The 20771-nt window shown below is 41.6% G+C and overlaps 1 protein-coding gene across 2 annotated transcripts; it reads left to right on the top strand.

Annotated features, from left to right (window-relative positions):
* Window positions 1–1379: 1379 nt before the first annotated feature.
* znf143 (zinc finger protein 143) lies at window positions 1380–19413 on the top strand. 2 transcript variants are annotated; one of them, XM_023351457.1, is made up of 15 exons: window positions 1380–1804; window positions 4318–4446; window positions 4624–4812; window positions 4964–5044; window positions 5867–6063; window positions 6216–6284; window positions 6368–6484; window positions 6657–6732; window positions 6951–7076; window positions 9563–9742; window positions 9843–10070; window positions 10180–10313; window positions 10479–10631; window positions 16746–16874; window positions 19019–19413. In XM_023351457.1, exons 1-15 carry the CDS (start codon window positions 1603–1605, stop codon window positions 19100–19102), a joined length of 2094 nt encoding a protein of 697 aa, XP_023207225.1. In that variant the 5' UTR covers window positions 1380–1602; the 3' UTR covers window positions 19103–19413. The 2 variants fall into 2 exon arrangements, with proteins under 2 accessions (XP_023207225.1, XP_023207233.1); XM_023351465.1 differs by having other exon boundaries at window positions 1660–1804; window positions 4334–4446.
* The last annotated feature ends 1358 nt before the right edge of the window (window positions 19414–20771 follow it).

Genomic DNA, 20771 nt, shown 5'->3' on the forward strand with positions numbered 1-20771 from the left:
CATCCTTGAAGTGTTGCTTTGGTTCCTTTTAGCATGATTGAGAAATCCTTTAATCTCCCATGACAACCATTCAGCTGGGCAAAACGCCTTGGTGGACTTTCGAGGATGAAGCCCCTCCTCGGAGCTGCAGTTTCAGACTTCACATAGCAACCCTCTCCTTCTAGTCCCCCACTCAGCTCCTTCAGACTAGCCAGCAGTCATTAGCAAACCTCTGGTGCTAATGACCCTTTTTGCCCTTGTTGATTAAGCCACTACAGTTGTGGCATCTGCTGAGCTCATTATAGGAGCTACTTCTCAGTGTAAAATTGTTGCTAAAGGTTAACAGAGGAGAAATATTTCCTACATTAAGAAGTATCACAACTCTTCCTGAAGTAACATTTTCAGGTATTCTTCTCAGTGTAAGTAACTTTGCCAAATTAAGAACAAATATGTTTTAACCACAATTCTGGAACAAACATCCAGAAAGCTGCAAAACAGCTGAAACACTGAGTACCTTTAAATATAGACTAAAACCCCACCGGTTTCAGAGTTGCTTTTGAAAAAAATGAACAATGACACATGACAAAATGTTTCAATTGTTGACTGTGTGTTCTGTGACTTTGTATTTTGGTGTTTTTTTATGAGGCTAAACACTTTGAAATGCCTTGTTGCTGAAATGTGCTAATCAAATCAAATTTGATCTGATTTAACAAAAAATGCACCAGAGAAACACACACCTACACTTTCTGTTGAAGTGAGACTTCCTGCTTGTTGTTCTCCTGTGCCTCTTGTTGGTCAAGAAGATGCAAAGAAAAATCAAAAGTAAACACTGTAAATTCAGTCCCTACACAGAAACTTGGCCAAATTTTAACACCAAATTTCAGGCCTGTCTTGAAGATGCCTTTTATTTCTAAAATGCAAAAAAAGTTGTACTTTGTCAGGTCAAACCCTTTTTAGGGTTTATGGTATTTCTTTGAATTTCGTTTTTTTGTTTGTTTTTGTTTTTTACTTTAGTCTTAATATTATCAGACTTTTAAAAAAAAATAATTTATTATTTCCTTTATTTAACAAGGTCTCCATTGAGATCTAGATCTCATTTTCAAGAGGGACCTGGGCAGAAATCTGCATCTTGGTCTTTCTGATGATACTATTTCTAAATATTAAAGCAAATGTTCTGCAAAAAATACTTTGACTTGAGAAAAATGAAGTTGTTGAAGTAGTTCTACTCTTACTTGAGTACAGTTTATGGGTACGTTCGTGTTTGTACATGTAAAATGTATCGTTTCTCTATGTTGCCGTGTTTCAAATCCACGGACACGTTATTCCACCGAGTCTCTTTTCACTGCATTGCCCACATTCCCCCTTTTTTTCCCACACGACCTTGTTTTCAACATGGATGCCGATAAACCTGCGCACACGTCCATGTTTGTGCGACAAAAGCAGCATTTTAACTGCAGTTTGCGGCGCACCGCAGCTAGGGATCCGCAGAGTCGGCTTTCCGTGATCTCCTTTGAAAGCTTAAATATTTATTTTCCGCGACGACAGGGCGCAGTGGAACTGGAAAGCTTGAGACAATACGAAAACCGGCGCGGAATGGCGCCTGCTAGGGGCCCGGGAGGCTGAATGTCGACTCCCGAGGCCGAGCGACGCCTCGTCAGACCAATAGGAATGTACCTCACAAACAACTACCCAATCATATCCCGTGGTAGAAGAATAGGCGGGACAGCAACAGGTCACACATGTTCCTGGTTTGTGAGCGTCGCTGCTCGTTTCCTGCACTGTTGCATGGTGGTCGAACAGGAGGAATTGTTGGAAATTTTCAGAGGTTAGTATATAAATTGGTTTTTACCCAGTGTGCATTATTCCCACAGCCATCGCTGTTGCTAGTGGGAGTGACAGGCTGTGGGAAGGGAGTCGGCAGGAATCGGGAGAAATACTTTGAAATGGAAAAAACCGAATAGAAATGTAGCGACCAAAAATGCTTATATCATTAATTAGCTCATGGATTCCTGGGTCTTGTTTCCGTCTCTGTGGCTAGTTGGCTCAACCGGGCTGGAAGCTTGTTAGGGAGAGCTAGCTTGGCTCCATCTTCCACACATTGTCTGTTCAGGCATCACGAAATGGCTCAGAATAACAAAAGCGATCGCGTCGACCACAGCTTTACAGGAAACATTTGCTCTCCGCCGCTAGAAAAAAGTCGTGTCAGCAGCGCTTGGCGTACTTAGCTGCGTCGTTAGCTCGACAGTTAGCTAGTTAGCTTACCCCGTCTGACATGTCGGTGCTGCGGGTGGAGCAGCGAAGTGTTTGAAGGATTTAGCAAAGTTCACCACTTTAGTGTTCGACCAACGTGTCCCGCAGTAGACTCGTTTTAACATTTTTGCTTTGTATGACGTGTCATTAAAAGGGGAAAATATTGCAAGTCATAGCTGTAGCTAACCAGCTGAAAGGGCTATAAACAAACAAGCGCCAAAAACTCATCAGCGGGCGACTGGCTGTTTATGTGGCCCCGTTACGTTTCCCCCGCTGGTCCAAGGTTCTGGTACTGTTAGCAGCTACGTTTCCCCCGCTGGTCCAAGGTTCTGGTACTGTTAGCAGCTACGTTTCCCTCCGTTAGTTTCTCAAGAACCATTCCCTCCCTGCACCAAGGTGTCACTTTTCCCGGAATAAAACACTGTTGGCTAAAACCATGGCTATTTACGTTCTTGTTGTGTGATGCAAAGCGTTGTTAAATGTCTTGAGTGTTGGTAAAAGTCACATTAAATGCTAAACACTGTTGAGTAACGTTTGCTGACAGGACATGTTTAATTAAATGAAAAAAAAAATAGGAATAACATATTTCCTGAAATAGAAGTTCAGTCATTTGATTTGTGGATAACAAATAAATGTCGTTAAACTTAACATTTTGACACATGACCTCAATGTGGGTTATGAAATAGTCCAGCATAAATGACCCATATTAGATGGAAAATATACTTGAGTTTTATTTTTATTTTTTTTTTAAAGTTCCTAAAAAGTGATGTATATTGGTTTTCAATATCCCCAGGAATCTAATCCATGCGGGTTTAATTTAAACACTAATACATTTAAACAAATACAGTTGTTTTGTGAAGGTCTTAGAGGTTTTGTTAGAATAACGGCCATGAAAAGCAATGCACTAACCAGACGGGTAAAGGATAGAGTCTGTTTTTTTTTTTACATTTATAACAGAAATAGGTAATAAAAAACGATTCAAGATTCCTTTTAATTGTTGTTGCCCAGGTGTACAGCAAAATGTTCATTGCACTAGCTTAAAAGAAGAAAAACAAAACAGCTCTCATAAGGTCTAAAAAATAATTCAATCTGAAGTCAGAAATATCACATGCAGTTCCATCTCACACAGCCTATATTTTAATATGCCAACATATTTAGTGAACAGGAAGATAGCTGTAAACATAAAATGAATGCCACATACAGACTGGATGAGAAAAATACTTTGGAATAAGTGTTTTTAATTGTATAAAAAAAATAGTGGAGCAGCGATGGAAGGTCACCAGCAGATGTTGTGGCAGGTTGATCGTCCTGGAAGCTCTCATGTTGTTGTGGTTTCCTGATGATTGTTTATAGGAGTGACATCTTTTGATGGGTTTATTCCCAGGAAGACAAAAAAATAAAATGAGGAATGTTGAGGCTCTTGTGAAGTTATATTTTGGTATCAGTTTCACAGATAAGTTAATACTTCAAATAACATGTCAGCATCAAATAATTACCAGCAGCAGGACTTTGAAACGACTGAGCAAATGACTAAATCTATTTCAAAGAAAGATCTTGATAACTCTCGAAGCTTTTTTTTTTTTTATTAAAACAATATTTTTTTTTCAGAATTCTAAGACGTTTTTAAGGCAAAATTGCGCCCTCGTTTTGCTAATATTCCGACTATGTTCTCGTAATTAAACAAAACCCCTCACAGCCTGGCCCTGATACTCAACTCACAGAAGGAATGATTGAAACAAAAGCCACTTTTTGAAAATATTTTCTGTAATTTTTAATGTCTAATTTTAGAGAAGAAAGTGTGGGGGGCGGAAGAGGTAAAAAACAATTCAGCAGATCGTATTATTAAGTGGTGTTTCCCAACCCTACTGTGTCTTTAAACTCCGCAGATGAATATGTCTGAATTGGTTCTGACACATACGTCAAACTACATAAACCAGGCCAGACATTTTAGTTTTATATTTCACGATCCAAATATTGCTGATATATGGTAAACTGAAGTTTTAAAGACGGCTCATTTGCTCAGATTTCTGGTGGAGTTTCAGTGCTTGCGTTTGCTGACTTGTGAGCACCGGGGTTAACTCGCCTCAGTTTGTCGCCCCACCAGCTGCAGCATGCTCTTGGCCCAGATCAACCGGGACTCCCAGGGAATGTCCGAGTTTCATGATGCAGACGGGCAGCCGGTCACGCTCTGTCTGACGGAGGCTGTGACGGTGGCAGGTGAGTTTCCACACTGGTTGTAGGTTGTTGCTTGTACCATAAACTGCTATAATAACAGTTAAAAACATTGAAAACATTTCCAGAAGCTATAAGAACAGAAGATTGTCCATTTACATCTTAGAAGACAGAGACAACTCTTAACTTTCAAACTCTTAACTTTCAAACTTTACTTCCCAGATGGTGATCAGATGGAGAACATGGACACAGTGAGCCTGCAGGCTGTCACTCTTGCAGATGGTTCCACTGCGTATATTCAGCATGAGTCCAAAGCGTCCTTCTCTGATGGACAGATCATGGACGGTCAGGTGATCCAGCTGGAGGACGGCTCAGCTGCCTACGTCCACCATGTGTCCATGCCTAAAGCAGGTACAGTATAAACCCTGACTTATGATTAGATAGTTCACCACTGTGCTTTATTATATGATGTTGTTGTTTTGGTGTGTAGTAGTGTGTCTGCTGTGCAACAATGGAATCTCTAAAATGGTGGTAGTGACGGTTGTCTAAATGTGTGCTGCAGGAGGAGACAGTTTACAGCTCGAAGACGGCCAGGCTGTCCAGTTAGAAGATGGAACAACTGCCTACATTCACACTCCCAAAGGTAAACGCTGCTCTTTGTGTGGACTTCAGTAGAAAGCTTGAAAAACAGCAGTTTTCTTCCTGGGATGAGTCGTAGCAAGAGTGTTCAGTCATCTGGTATCTTAGAACCAGGGTTTCTACTCTGACGGGAAAGAGTTGGCCTCATCTTTTTCAAAAGTCCCTAAACAACCTTAACTGCTTCCGAGAAATGTTGTTGTTGTACAGTGGCTGGCACACCTCTGCTAACGTGCTAATAGTGGAGCTAATTTGTTATGTAGCACCTAACCCCTTTTGCTAACTTTGAAAAAGTTTAGCACAGTTAGCTTACCCTAAATTAATTTTTGGGAAATATTTCTCAGGCATCCAAATACTGTGTTGGTATAGCACTTTAGCATCAGCTTCTGATAAATACCGTGTTGGTATAGTGTTTTAGCGTTGGCTTCCTCTAAATACTGTATTGGTATAATGTTTTAGCGTTAGCTTCCTCTAAATACTGTATTGGTATAATGTTTTAGCGTTAGCTTCCTCTAAATACTGTATTGGTATAATGTTTTAGCGTTAGCTTCCTCTAAATACTGTGTTAGTATAGCGATTTAGCAAATACTTCTGCTAAATACCGTTTTGGTGAAGGGCTTCATTGTTAACTTGATTAAATACTATGTTGGTGTTGCTCTTCAACATTATCATTTCCATGTTTGTCTTTTGCTTTAGCATTCAGCTAACGTTAATAATTAATGCTTAAGGGTTAGCACAGCTAACTTTTTAGTTAGTGGTGCCCAGTACTGCAAAACTGGTTCCTGATTGAGCTAGTGTTTATCCTACCCTGCCTCCTGTCTCTGTGTAGAAACATACGACCAGAGCGGCTTGCAGGAGGTCCAGCTAGAGGATGGGAGCACCGCCTACATCCAGCACACGGTGCACATGCCTCAGCCCAACACCATCCTGGCCATCCAGGCTGACGGCACCATCGCAGACCTGCAGGCCGAGGCCGCGGCCATCGACCCAGAAACCATCAGTGTGCTCGAACACTACGGCACCAAGGTGATATACCGTTTCATGCTACTGCTGTAGCAGCAGTTTACCCAACTCAGCATTCTTTCTCTGCATTGTTTCCTTCCGTTAAATTTCTATGCGTTCATGTGTTTAAAGAAAAAGCACAAAATATATTTTAATGTCCTGTTTTCCTCCTTTAGGTGGAGAACGTGGAAAACCCCTTGGGGTCGTTTGGCAGAGTGGAAGCAGACAGCGGTATCCACATGAGGGTAGAGTCACTTTGTGTTTTTCTTTCTGTTCACCCCTGGGTTGAAATCCGATTTCCATTCTGATTTGCGCGTCACGTCTTCAGATTGTGCTGCAGGGTCAAGACAACAGGCAACCAAGAGTGACAAACGTTGGAGAAAAATCTTTCCGCTGCGAATACGAAGGCTGTGGAAAGCTCTACACCACTGCCCACCATCTCAAGGTTCGCTTCGCTCCTCCGTTTCAATGGATACAAATTAATTTTAGTACAAAAAAATGTTCTCGCTTCTAGATGTTCTAACTTTAAAAGGCTGTATTCTTGCAGCATGTTGCGGAAAAGTGCATTTGTCTGTCAGCCATTTTGTTTGAAAGGGTTTTGTGTCGACATCCTGCAGGTACACGAGCGCTCGCACACTGGTGATAAACCTTACGTCTGCGAATATCGGGGCTGTGGAAAGAAGTTTGCAACAGGTGGCTAATTGAATTTTATTACTTTTTAAAAATGTTTTTTGTTTATTTTGTATTTATGCTTTAATTTATCAATGCTTGTTTTAGTTTTATGTCTTGGAAGATGCTATTGCAATATGAACTAAACAATTGCAATGGAGCGTTTTTCAGCTGTTGCAAACAGATGAAGAGTTCACCAAGGAAAAAAAGCCTCCCTAACTGTCTGTCTGTGGAAATTGAAGGTTACGGACTGAAGAGTCACTCGCGGACGCATACAGGGGAAAAGCCATACAGATGCCAGGAGATGAACTGCTGCAAGTCCTTTAAAACCTCCGGAGACCTTCAGAAACACACAAGGACTCACACAGGTACAGAATCAGAATCTCATAGAACAATAATAATAATAATAATTCTTATTTTAGTAGAATTTATATCATTTTCTGATCTCTGGTTATTGAAATGTTTGACCTGCCAACACAAAGTTTTGTTCCAGCTGAAATATTTGTTTCTAGCCCTCCTGCATGACCTGTCAGTAATTATTTATCTTCAAAGTGACAGCTTTGATATGGAGTTTTACTATTTTAAAATTAGTGTAAAAGTAGAGAAAATGTAGCTCATATTTAAAGTTTTAGCATATGATCAGTTAGGTCTACTAGCATGGAGTACCAGTTATCTTACTGAAAATGGGTTAAACGCGCCAGATGCGCGTCAGTGCAAGCTCAGCGTGTTTCTGTTGCTGCAGTAAAATTGCTTCAGACAGATCCAGTAGAATATAATAAACTGAGCCTGATAAATTTTGTTCAAACCACTGAAGGAAACGCCAGGGAAACCTCTGAAGAAGACACTGAGATCAGCTTCCTTCTTCATGAAATGTAAACTAAAATACAGTGGCGTCAGATTTGAGCGGTTGTAGGATTTCTGTTTTGGCTTTGGTAAAACGCCGCAAGCCATTTCTCCTCCCCCTAGTGCTAGACACCAGGGTTTGTTCAGGTTGTATTTACCCAGAATGCCCTGCGCTGTAGTCCACTTCCTGTTTTTGGAGCAGTCTTTGGCATTCACATAGGCTTCGAACCGGGCCAGAGTTTACTTCAGCCGAGCCGAGACCGAGGTTTGTAGGTGGACCAGATTTCACACTGCCCCAGACAAACGCCCCAGAGTTCGACTGAAGCGGACTAAACGGGGCTGGTGTGAATTCACCCACAGTTGCACAGTAAACATTTAACCATCAGCTCCAACATGGCAGGTCACTTTGTCCTTACGCATCACACAAGATCATGTTAGCATTCAGATAACGTCGCTGGGGTTGCTGAATCAAAGGGATTTGTAGCTTTTCTTCCCTGTGAGGGATTTCCCTCAAGGATAATCTGTTTATGCATGCTCCTGTAAATACCAGGACAGTCTTTGTTCCCAGTCCTCAGCAAGTTATCTGTGTCAGATTCGGCTGATCAACACTGATACTGAAGGGTGATGCGATCCCTCCGCCATCGCCGTGCTGCGGCCGCCATCTTTGCTTGGTAACACCTCACCAGACGAAGAGTGGAGGGTTGAGACTGCAAGTGGATCAATCAGAGTCAGAATCTTTCAGGTGTGAAAAGGACATGTACGTCATGGGACGAAACGGTAATCTGGAAGGAACTTTTGAGTTTTCTTCGGTCTGTAACTGTATCTGCCACCAAGAGTGTTGTTAACGGTGGGTTCACTGATCAGAAACATAAAAATCGGGTCCTTTCTTATTAGCTTCTAGCTGGCTGAACAGCGCTCAAGGACATTTGGACGAGGTCAAAATCATCTGCTTCAGATTTGCTTAGTTTCTTTTGGAGGGAATTAAATTAGCTTCTGATAACTGATGCTTCTGCCTTCCAGACTTCACAACAAAGAATCCTTTCAGAGGCGTGTGTGTGATACGAACAATCACATTTTATCCCAAACTGACAGCTTCTGGCCATATACAACGGCTTTTTTGAAAAAATAACAAGACCAGAAAAGACTGGATGGAACAGCATGAGGGGTTGTCAATGTTCCACAGCATGCTGGAGGGAAGAACACATGGCTTCTGTGATGAACCTGATGCCTCTATGCTGCAGGGTTCCCTTCACAAAGCTATAATTTACAAAATAAACTGCAGCGACTTGGCCTAATAAGAGAGAAAAAAGGTGGGAGTTAATTTTCAAAGTCATATTTTCACCATTCTACTCGTTCTTTTATAAATGCCACCTTCAAACTGAATATTTAATTACAAAACTAAATATTTAACTTAGTTTGAAGTTTCTTCAACCACATATTTAGTTAGAAAGTCTAATATTTTGCTTCATACTAAATATTTAGCTAGGTCAGTGAGGTAAATCTTGAGTTTGAAGCTAAATATTTACCTTGAAGCTAGCATAAACTAAATATTTATTTAACAAGCCAAGTAGTTAGCTTTAAACAAAGTGTTTTGTTGAGTTAGTGAAGTAAATACTTAGTTTCAAACAACATATTTACAGCAAAGCTTGTTTATAAACTAAATATTTAGTTAGCAAACTGAAACTTGAAACTGTGACATTTATAAATGAACGAACACTGTGGTGAAAATGTATTTTGAAAACTGAACCTTGAACTGACAGTTATTTAGTCTGTCTTCTTTTACAACAGATTAAATAACTGTTACTTTTGTACCAATGGCACCTCACAATCTGTGGCCATTTTGAAATAGTAAAAGTATTCAGCAGTCAGAAATGTTTGTAATAATAACGACTTTTTAATTTTTTTTGTATAAGTTTCTACTTACTTCAAGGCTTCATTCTTCCAGGTTTAGAAGCCTTTCGTACAGAACGGAGACGTAACGGTTATCTCTTTCTTCTTCTGTGGTTTTCAGGGGAGAAGCCCTTCAAGTGCCCAGTGGAAGGCTGCGGCCGCTCCTTCACCACGTCCAACATCCGCAAAGTTCACATCCGGACGCACACGGGGGAGCGGCCGTACTACTGCTCCGAGCCCAGCTGCGGCCGCTCCTTCGCCAGCGCCACCAATTACAAGAACCACATGAGGATCCATACAGGTGTGTGTCCACATACGCACGCACGCACACACAGGTGGACCTGCATGTTCCAATCCACGCTCTGAAACATTCCCGCTGACTGTCTTGCTTTGTTCTCCAGGAGAGAAGCCGTACGTTTGCACAGTGCCCGGGTGTGAAAAGCGTTTCACCGAATACTCCAGCCTGTACAAACACCATGTGGTTCACACGCCCTGCAAGCCCTACAACTGCAACCACTGCGGCAAGACCTACAAGCAGATCTCCACGCTCGCCATGCACAAACGCACCACGCACAACGACTCCGAGCCCATCGAGGAGGAGCAGGAGGCCTACTTCGAGCCACCGGCAGGTCCGCGTCGCCGTGTCGACGGCTGCACCTTTCCTTTTATTTTATTTATTTATTTACGTTTTTTTAGTCATCGGCGGTAGAAGGTAATCTGCCAACTGACTTGTTTCAGACGCCATCGACGACCCAAACGTGAGCTACACACCGGCCGTGGTGGACACGGACGACTCGGAACCAGTGGACTCCTCGGACATGTCCGGTCAGCCGCAGGTCGCCTTGGTAACGCAGGAAGACGGAACGCAACAGGTACGCTGTTGGATTTGGATTGAATTATTTGCCAAAGCAATAAAGGAGTAAGAAATCCAAGGGGAAGTGAATACTTTTCACAGTACCAGTAAAAGGTTTAAGCAACTCTTCATCTGTTCTGAAACTGTTGAAATCAGTAGATTTCGGTCTTTTGCTTCATGTCAGGTCAGCATCTCTGAAGCAGATCTGCAAGCGATGGGTGGCACAATCACCATGGTAACCCAAGAAGGCACCACCATAACCATCCCAGCGCACGAACTGGCGACGCAAGGCGCACACTCGGTTACCATGGTGGCAACCGACGGCTCGGACGAACAGGTAAACGAAGATGAAGGCTTCAGCGTTATGACGTCTGTTTGTTTTTCTGGTTTTCTTCTTTGTAAGTGTGATGGACCGAGCAGTTAAGGAACAGCCAGGCACCGGTTCAAAGTCAAAAATAATTGTTTTATTTAACCCAAAACAAAACTTGGGTAAATAATAGAAAAAATGACAAAATTTGGGCCCATAAAAGAGGTCAAAGTAACAGACATCAACTCAGACTAACTCAAAAAACAGACCTCCCAAACAGAGACAAAAGGGGACTTAAATACTGGCTGATCAGGCCACATACAAAACACAAAGGGGAAAATACACAGAAACCTAACTGAAACTAACATAGCAAATCCCATTCCCCCCCTCTGGATGATGAGTAATGGTGTGAACCAATTTGCAGTCTCAGCTGGCTTGCTCCACCCCTTCTCCACCTCTCTGCTCTCCTAAGGATTGGGCAGCCAGCACTTAAACTCAAAAACAAAACAAAGATTAAATCAAGCAAACACAACAATGTAAACTAAAATGTGCGCACTTATTCTAGAATACAATGTGATGTGTTGCTTTCTAAACAAAACCAGTTATTCTGTAAATTAAATCCTAAACTTAAAGAAATCCAAATATAAGTGAAATGAACTTATTGCGTGTGGTGAGAGTGAATATTACCACATTTGTGTGGCTGTAACTGCAGCCATCACACACTCCCCCTCTTCAGATCTCTCACTGGGACAGCGAGAGAGACAGTCTGCGATGCAGTTGTCCTTGCCGGGGATATGGTGGATGGTGAATCGAAATGGCTGGATGGCAAGGTACCATCGCGTAATCCTTCCATTGGTATCTCTCATCTTCTCTATCCATTGGAGAGCTTTATGGTCAGTCTCTAAGGTGAACTCTCTGCCAAGAAGGTAGTATTTGAATGAGTCCAGGGCCCATTTAATGGCTAGTGCCTCTTTCTCAATGGTTGAATATCGTATTTCCCTTGGAAACAGCTTGCGGCTAATAAAAGCCACTGGATGGCGCTCTCCAGGGGGTCCCTGCAACAGAACAGCTCCCAAACCTCTCTCAGAGGCATCAGTCTGTAGAATAAAAGGTCTCTCAAATTCAGGGCTGTGCAGGACTGGGCTCTTACTCAGAGATTGCCGCAGGTCCTGAAAAGCGGTTCTGGCCTCCTCTGTCCAGAGGATCTTATTGGGGCTTCTTGAACCAGTGAGGTCCGTTAATAACGCGGCCCTGGCTGAGAAATGAGGGATAAACCGATGATAGAACCCTGCCATACCCAGAAAAGATCTTAACTGTTTTCTGGTCTCAGGCAGAGGGCAGGACTCTATAGCTGTAATTTTATTTATTTGAGGCTTTATCACTCCATTTCCTATAACAAACCCCAGGTACTCAGTTTCAGACTTGGCAATTGTACACTTGGCTGGATTAATAGTCAACCCTGCAGATTGAAGTCGCTCCAACACCTTCTCCAAATTTTTCAGGTGATCTTCCCAGGTAGCACTGAAAATGACTATGTCATCAAGGTAGGCTGCAGCAAAATCAGACATGTCAGATAGTACCTGATCCATCAATCTCTGGAATGTTGCCGGGGCACCATGTAGTCCAAATGGCATGACTTTAAACTGGAACAGGCCCCATGGGGTCCGGAAAGCAGTAAGTTCTTTTGACTGCTCCGTCAGGGGTACCTGCCAATAACCTTTGCAGAGATCTATGGTTGTTAAATATCTGGCCTTCCCAATCCGCTCAACCATGTCATCGATGCGGGGGGCTGGATATGAATCAAATTGTGTTATTCCATTCAAATACCTGAAATCAATGCAGAACCGTAGGCTGCCGTCCTTCTTCGGCACCAAGACCACTGGGTGGCACCATTCACTTCTTGATGGTTCAATGATTCCGAGTGACAGCATCAGATCAACTTCCTCTTTCAGTGAAACCAACAGACGTTCAGGTATTCTGTAACTCAGTCTTCTCACAGAAGCTCCATCTTTTAATACAATGTCATGTTGGACAAGGTCCGTTTTACCAGGATTTCCCTGAAACATGTTTGGGGTGCACAGATTTCTCACCTGAGCCTGCTTTTCTTCCGAGAGGTGGTCCAGATCCAGCGATTGAGGTGAGGGCTTTGGCAGATACTGATTATCCTCCTCCTCTTCCTCTGTCACATCCTGAATAAGAAAAACATCTGCCTTTGGCTTTTCTACCCATTCTTTAAGCAGGTTGACATGGAGCACCCTGGTGGAACGGGGCTGATCTGGAATGGCAATCTTGTAGGTTGTTGGCCCCAGTTTGCTCTGGATTTCATACGGACCTTGCCATTTTGCCAACAGTTTACTGTCAGCACTAGGAAGGAGCACCAGCACTTTCTGGCCAGGGCTGAAAGACCTCTGGCGAGCTGACTGGTCATACCAGTTTTTCTGATGTTTCTGTGCTTCTTCCTTATGAGCTTGGGCCAATGCCATCATCTTTTCCAGTCGTTCCCGCATCTGGACAACATAAGAGACAACATCTACAGCTTGAGATCTTTCTTTGTCACCCTCCCATGTCTCTCTTAACAGAGATAAGGGACCCCGGACTTCATAGCCATACAGCAATTCAAAAGGTGAAAAACCAGTAGAGGCCTGTGGCACTTCTCTATATGCAAAGAGAAGATAAGGTAGCCACTGGTCCCAATCTGTGCCGGTTTCATTGACAAACTTGCGCAACATTTGCTTCAAGGTCTGATTGAAGCGCTCTGTCAGGCCATCTGTCTGAGGGTGATATGGAGTAGTCTTTAGGCTCTTAATTCCTAGGAGTTGGTACACCTGCTTCAACAAAGTGGACAGAAAATTAGTTCCACAGTCGGTGAGAATTTCAGTTGGAAACCCAACTCGTGAGAAGAGCTGTATGAGACAGAAGGCAACTGCTTTAGCTTTTATTGATTTCAAAGGAAAAACCTCTGGATATTTTGTAGCATAATCCAGGATCACCAGCATGTAACGATTACCTGATTTACTTCTTTCTAGAGGGCCAACAATGTCCATTCCCAGCCGCTCAAATGGGGTGTTGATGACTGGCAAAGACTGAAGAGGAGCTCTGGGGGGAATTTTTAGGGAAGACTTTTGGCACTGAGGGCAGCTTTTGCAGAACAGAGTCACATCAGATCGTATTCCAGGCCAATCAAAATATTTTCTGATGCGGGCCAGTGTCTTGTGCTTTCCAAGATGGCCAGCCCATGGAATGGAATGTCCTAAAGACAGCACCACCTTCTGGACTGGTTCAGGAACCACTAACTGCAGTGCTGACCCCTGCTGACGATATAAGATGCCATCTTTCAGCAAAAATTCACCCAGGCCGTTCAAACCTCGTTCAGGATTTTTATTTCCCTCTGCTTTCTGAAATAAAGATGTTAGGGCTGGATCGCTGTGCTGCAATTCTCTAATGTTAGCAGGGATTTTAAGCCCCATTGGTAACTCAGGCTCAGAGCTAGAAGGTGACTTAACAGCGTGTTGAAATTTCTCTTGCCGTCGCTGTCTGCGGGACTTGCGAGACTTCCCGGGTGTGGTCTCCAGGTCCGCGTCATAAAAAGGCAAGGCACAGAGTGGTTGTATAAACTCCTCTCTCTTTTTAGCCTGAGATCTGGTTAATGCAATGTTACACATTTTGCTGAAGTTCAATAAATCACCCAACACAGGCAGGTCTTGACCCAGCACTGCTGGAAATGGCAAATTCTCAGCCACACCAATATTTAGAAGATAAAGTTGGTCTTGTACTTTAATATACAAGTCTGCTGTTGGATACAACAACTCATCTCCATGAATGCAGCGGACAGGGATTGGTTCCACATTAACCTTATTTGCTGGAACAAAGTCTCTGTGCACCAGAGTTTGAGTACTTCCTGAGTCAATGAGTGCCTCTAATTGTTTACCCTCAACTTCAATTGAGGTCGTTCTTAAACTAGACTCCCCTTTGGAGTCCATACTTTGTCTGGGCACAAAACACATTTGTGTTATTTTGGTGGAGTTCTTTGGGCACATTGGTTTTGTGTGTCCTTCCATCCCACACAAATAACAAATCACTGTTTTGGCTGGGACTCTTGATAAAGCATTCCATGATTGGCCCTTTAGAGGTTTACTCACCCCTGCCTTTTGGTAATGGGGAACAGGTCTTGCAACCTCCCTCAACTTCCATGCTTTTTGACTCCAGGGTTGTCCTTTTGCCCGTGCTGCCACAAACACGTCAGCCAGCTGGGCAGCCTCTGCAGCCGATTTTGGATTGTGTTCTTTAATCCATATCTGCAACTCAGGAGACAGCATTCTTAAATATTGTTCTAAAATGATGATCTCTCCAACCTCCTGCACAGTTTTTTGTCTTGGCATCATCCACTTTCCATACAAGTCCTTCAATCTTGCATACAATTCTTTTGGATTCTCCTCAGGTTTTACTTCCAATGATCGAAATCTCAATCTATATGTTTCAGGATTAATGTCGTACTTTCGAAGCACCGCTTCTTTAACTTTATAATAATCCAGAGAGTCATCCATGTCCATGTGAACATACGCAGCTCTTGCTTTGCCAGTGAGTAATGGAATCAGGTAAAAAACCCAATCTGCTTTTTTCCACCGGCAAACTAGAGCCATGCGTTCAAATGTTGTTAAAAAATGTTCAATGTCATCCTCATCCGTCAGTTTTTCAAGTCTGGGTTCATGAGAGTGAAACTGACCTGAGGGAGCATATATTTGTTCATTATTGCCGCAGGTATGGTCATCACCTTCACTTGATTCTGCATCGGATTGTTGTGACTCATCCAATCGAGGCTCAGGAGAAAGGGGGGTACGCGCTTGCACTTCCACCTGTAGCAGCTGAAATTGGTGTCGCAGTGCTCTGAAGCGCTGTTCCTGCCGATTAAACTCCTCCCTCCGTCTTGTTTCCTGGGCTTCCTGCTGGCCCATATGAGAACGAAGAATGGAAATTACTTCTGATATTGTTGGCTCCTTACCCTCAGTGCTATCCACCCCTCCAGAGGCTCCTTTTTCCTCTCCAACTTGCTCCTCCATTCCGGCAGGCTGGTTTTGAGGATCTCCTTTTTGTCCTTTGGCACTCCTTCCTGCTCTTTGCATGGCTTGGTAAGAGGAGGAAGAGGACTACTAAAAAAAACAATAACCGGTGCCTTTAACTGCAAGATCCCACTTCTGACACCACTGTGATGGACCGAGCAGTTAAGGAACAGCCAGGCACCGGTTCAAAGTCAAAAATAATTGTTTTATTTAACCCAAAACAAAACTTGGGTAAATAATAGAAAAAATGACAAAATTTGGGCCCATAAAAGAGGTCAAAGTAACAGACATCAACTCAGACTAACTCAAAAAACAGACCTCCCAAACAGAGACAAAAGGGGACTTAAATACTGGCTGATCAGGCCACATACAAAACACAAAGGGGAAAATACACAGAAACCTAACTGAAACTAACATAGCAAATCCCATTCCCCCCCTCTGGATGATGAGTAATGGTGTGAACCAATTTGCAGTCTCAGCTGGCTTGCTCCACCCCTTCTCCACCTCTCTGCTCTCCTAAGGATTGGGCAGCCAGCACTTAAACTCAAAAACAAAACAAAGATTAAATCAAGCAAACACAACAATGTAAACTAAAATGTGCGCACTTATTCTAGAATACAATGTGATGTGTTGCTTTCTAAACAAAACCAGTTATTCTGTAAATTAAATCCTAAACTTAAAGAAATCCAAATATAAGTGAAATGAACTTATTGCGTGTGGTGAGAGTGAATATTACCACATTTGTGTGGCTGTAACTGCAGCCATCACAGTAAGTCACCTGAAAATGATTCACAGAGACTGTCATTTTTCAGTGGCTGAACTCTTTACTTTTAAACACCTCTTCAATAAATAACAGGAGAAGTTAGTGTCAGGTCAGTTTTCAAACTTTAATTTCTTTAAAAAAGATGTTTGAACGATTCAGATTCACAACTGTGACTATAATGTGGACGAAATGTGGGATACAAACAAACAAACAAAAAAGGAGTTCCAGGTGCTGCTGTGTGTAACATCTATGCTAGCACTGTTGACTGTATAGAAATAAAACACTAGCTGCTGCATCGGTAAAGTGCGTTTTTGTCGCCCTCAGGTGGCCATCATGACACCCGACATGGCGTCGTTCCAAACCGTGGAGGAAGCAAATTACGGCCAAGACCAAGAGGATCTCCATCCGGTCACGTTACTGGCCACGCCCAATGGCACTCACATCGCCGTTCAGGTTGGTAAACCAGTACTAGTCCAGACAACTAACCGGGTAATAACCTAGACAAATATGCACTTCTGAACACTGAACAACTAGAAGATATTTTAACTCTCCAAAATAACACTAAACATCCAAAAACAATAAATAAAAACCATTTACAACCAAACGCATTAATAAAATGGGTTATGATGTGTCTGTAAACAACATTTTTCTTAAAAAATATTAATCATCTGAATGGAAATCATCATTATTTGCCAGATATAAACTAGATGTGTCCATGTTTGTCCTGTTAGAAATGCCAGATTGTGTTAGTATCAACAGCAGCCTACAAAAAGTTTGTTTATATATATATATATATATATATATATATATATATATATGCAACATAGCAAAGAAAGTCAATCTGGAAACTGAAATCTTTCCAACAATTTTAAATATTAAAAAAAAAAGAAGTGCTATAATAACTCAACTGTTTTTGGTTCGTCCTGATATAAAGTAATGAGACACAGATGGATTTCTAGAAACAAAACATCACACTGTTTCTTTTTTTTTTTTTTATTTATCTTTCTACACACATAAAGTTTAAAATATTTTTGCAACAACTACTGCATGACATGATCAACTTCAACTTCAGGTCTTCACCCCTAGTGATCAAGGAAGACACAAAATGTCATATTTTGTTTGTGGGATAGTTTCTGAAAATGTGGAGCGTTTGTTTCCTCACAGCGAGGCTGCAGAAACATCCCGGATATTTAGGGACGTCCTGGAGATTGTGACAAAGTCGAGGAAACATTCCAGCACTTCAGTGATAATTGTGACAACAGCATGGCGGTTTGACTGCAGTGGCCATTGCTCAGTTTGTCCAAATTTGCCACTTTCTGGTCACATTCAAACCGGTCGCAGAGGCTGGAGAGACTCTTGGTTCCCAGTCTCAAAATAACAAAACAAAACAAAAAAAAAGACAGTCAGATTCAACCCAACACAGAGCTCAAAAGAGGTCAAAGTTCACATTTCTTTATGGATTTTGTGACTAGAACTTCTGTTAGTCTTGCAACGTAATTCTTCTTTTCAGATTTCACCTCATTAAATATTTGCTACAAGTTTCCTGCAGGAGGCGTAACCTCACCGCTGCCCCCTGTGGGTGGACTCTGTTTCTTATCGTAGAGAATTAAAAAATATATATGAACAGTAAGAAGTAGACATCCAGGAAATGACTCAAGTAAGAGTAAAACAGGTTTTGGTAACAAGGCGACTTGCGTATAAAGTACCTGATCAAAATGTCAATCAATTCATTTAAAAATTATATCATCAGACGGACCAAAATCTAAAGTTGTGTGGACATTTTCTGATATTTTAAGGACCAAATTGAAAATAATTTGTATAAATAGCGTCATTACTAAAACAACAAAACAAAATCAGGCAAAAGATAAATGTTTCAAAATCAGTTTCTTTGGGCGTGCCGTGGTGGCGTAGGAGTTAGCGCGGCCCATGTTTGGAGGCCTTGAGTCGCCGTCGCGGGTTCGATTCCAGGACCCGACGATATTTGCCGCATGTCTTCTCCCCTCTCCTTCCCCCTTTCCTGTCAGCCTACTTTCATATAAGGGACACTAGAGCCCACAAACAAAAACCCTGGAGGGGAAAAAAAAAAAAATCAATTTCATTAAATATAAACCTTTAACACAATCAGCAGGTGTGTGTCTGTCTGGTGAACGTTTGGCTAAAGCTGCCATGTTCTTGTTTCTGTGAAGTTGTTCACAGTGTATTCAGGAATTTTACTCAAATGAGAGTAGCAATACTTCATTATACAATTACTCAAGTGAAAAGCAGTAAGACTACTCCTAAAAATCCTTTTACCCCCCTAAAAAGTTACTCAAGCAAATGTAACTTGTTACTAGTTAAAGGTCATGGGGTGGCAGCTTGATTAGATCAAAGCAGGCAGGTCTGATCCCTTGTTTTCCTTTGAAAACTTTTGTCTTTAATTAGCACCTCGTTCCCTTTGGGGTATTCTAATTAGAACCAGCTTCCTTTGTCTGCTTGTTTTGTCATGTGACCGCACTTTACAGCAGAGTAAAAGATGCATCTCTAGGAGCGATTAGTTAAGCGGTTTTTAATTAAAGTGAGTGATTTATTCCTGTTTTTTTTTGTTGTTCCTCTCGTAGCTGAGCGATCAGCCTTCTCTGGAAGAAGCCATTAGAATAGCCTCCAGGATACAGCAAGGAGAAACCCCCGGCCTGGACGACTGATTGGCTGACGACTCTGCAGGGACAATGAATGAAGATCAAGACCATTTCAAATGGACTATATATAGATAGATATATCTATATATAGATATATATATTTGGGAGAAATCATGTCTTCCCTATTTTTTTTTTTTCACAACTGAACTCGGCTTTTACTTGTAAATAGGATTTTGATAACTGAAGCTGCGTCGTGCTATTTTGTCTCTCTTACGGAAAAATGAAAGGGGGAATTAATGCTTTCTAATGTTGCTGAATGCACAGTGCAGTGTACAGAAAATGCTATTTCTAAAATAAATAAATAAAAATTAAAGATTGCGTGGATATGATTGGCTTATACTTCTGCCTTAGAAGTTATGCAACAAACTGCGAAAGGGTGTCTGACCAAATGGAGATTTAAAAAGCTGACTGTGGATACAGACGAAGGATAAAAGGACGAACTTGCTTCACAGCATCTGAGAAGAGGGGGTGTGTGTGTGTGTGTGTGTGTGTGTGTGTGTGTGTGTGGTGATTCAGGTGATTCACTTTGTACATTTTTCGTAGCAATTCTCTCCACCATGTTGACAGACTCCATCTTAAAGTTGTCTACCATACAAGGCAATGACTCATGTTAAGTTGAAAATATTGCTTTTCCATGGTGAAAAGCAATATTCACCATAGTGGTGATTCTATTTGCACAAACGTTTGAAACAAAACTGTGTGTTCTATTTAAGTTTAAAACAGAAAAATGACACTTTCTACAGCTAAAACCAATGTATTAGGTTATTATAACACTTGCTAATCAATAAGACTCCCCTTATCGATGGCTAATAGTTTATAGTTACCAATTTGTCTATAAATACTTTATAAATCATTAATAACTGTTTATTATGCATTAATTGATGCTAAGGAGGCCATATGCTAAAGAAAATTACATCACAAATGCTTGTTGTGCTTATAAGGTAGTCTAAAAGATTTAGCATAACACCAGATAAAATATAAAAGTTTACAAATTTGAATCACTATTTGCATAATTTTTTTCTCTTTCTCACCCTTAATTGATGCATAATAAACAATTTATAGTGTTTAGAGATGAATTAATAACATGTCTATGAACTATTTATTAGCCATTTTTAAGGGGAGATTTGCTGCAAAGTGGTGACGTGAAATTTAGTAGTAGTTTAAGAGTGCAGAGTTAAAATATTACACAATTTTGCCGTTTTGCTAGTATAACAGGCTGATACTACTGCTGGAGTACCAGACACGTCACCCTTAGCTTGTTTTGAAAGCAGCTTCGCCTTCCTGGGGTTCACCTTACTGGACTTAAGAGGTGCTCCCTCTAGCTTCCAATTTGACCCCCTGAAAATGTTCACAACTGCAAATATATCTAAAGTGCTGCAGTGTTGCAGCATCAGGTGTGGGAGGGGCAGCAAGCACTTAATCCAAGATCCAAACATTCAGAAATTGCATTTGCACTCTTACTGGCATCTTGTTAAACACACTTGCAATCATATGAATAATATAATTGTTAGAGAAAAAAACAACTCTTGGCCCCGCTCTCAAATGGTGCCAGAATCACATGTTTTAAGGGGTCTAAAAATGCAATAAACACATAAAATTAAGTGAAGAAATTTAATTTGCATGGCATAATTTTATTCTGACTTAACTTTCAAATTTGTCCATGCTAATGCAGCCT

The sequence above is a fragment of the Xiphophorus maculatus genome, chromosome 2 (genome assembly GCF_002775205.1).
Source record: "Xiphophorus maculatus strain JP 163 A chromosome 2, X_maculatus-5.0-male, whole genome shotgun sequence".
NCBI classification, from domain to species: domain Eukaryota; kingdom Metazoa; phylum Chordata; class Actinopteri; order Cyprinodontiformes; family Poeciliidae; genus Xiphophorus; species Xiphophorus maculatus.

Coding starts and splice junctions, on each gene's coding strand:
- znf143 (XM_023351457.1), top strand. CDS start 1,603: ATGTCGACTCCCGAGGCCGAGCGACGCCTCGTCAGACCAATAGGAATG. Junction 5,045..5,866: donor CTACATTCACACTCCCAAAG/GTAAACGCTGCT, acceptor GTCTCTGTGTAG/AAACATACGACCAGAGCGGC. Junction 16,875..19,018: donor GCACTCACATCGCCGTTCAG/GTTGGTAAACCA, acceptor TTCCTCTCGTAG/CTGAGCGATCAGCCTTCTCT.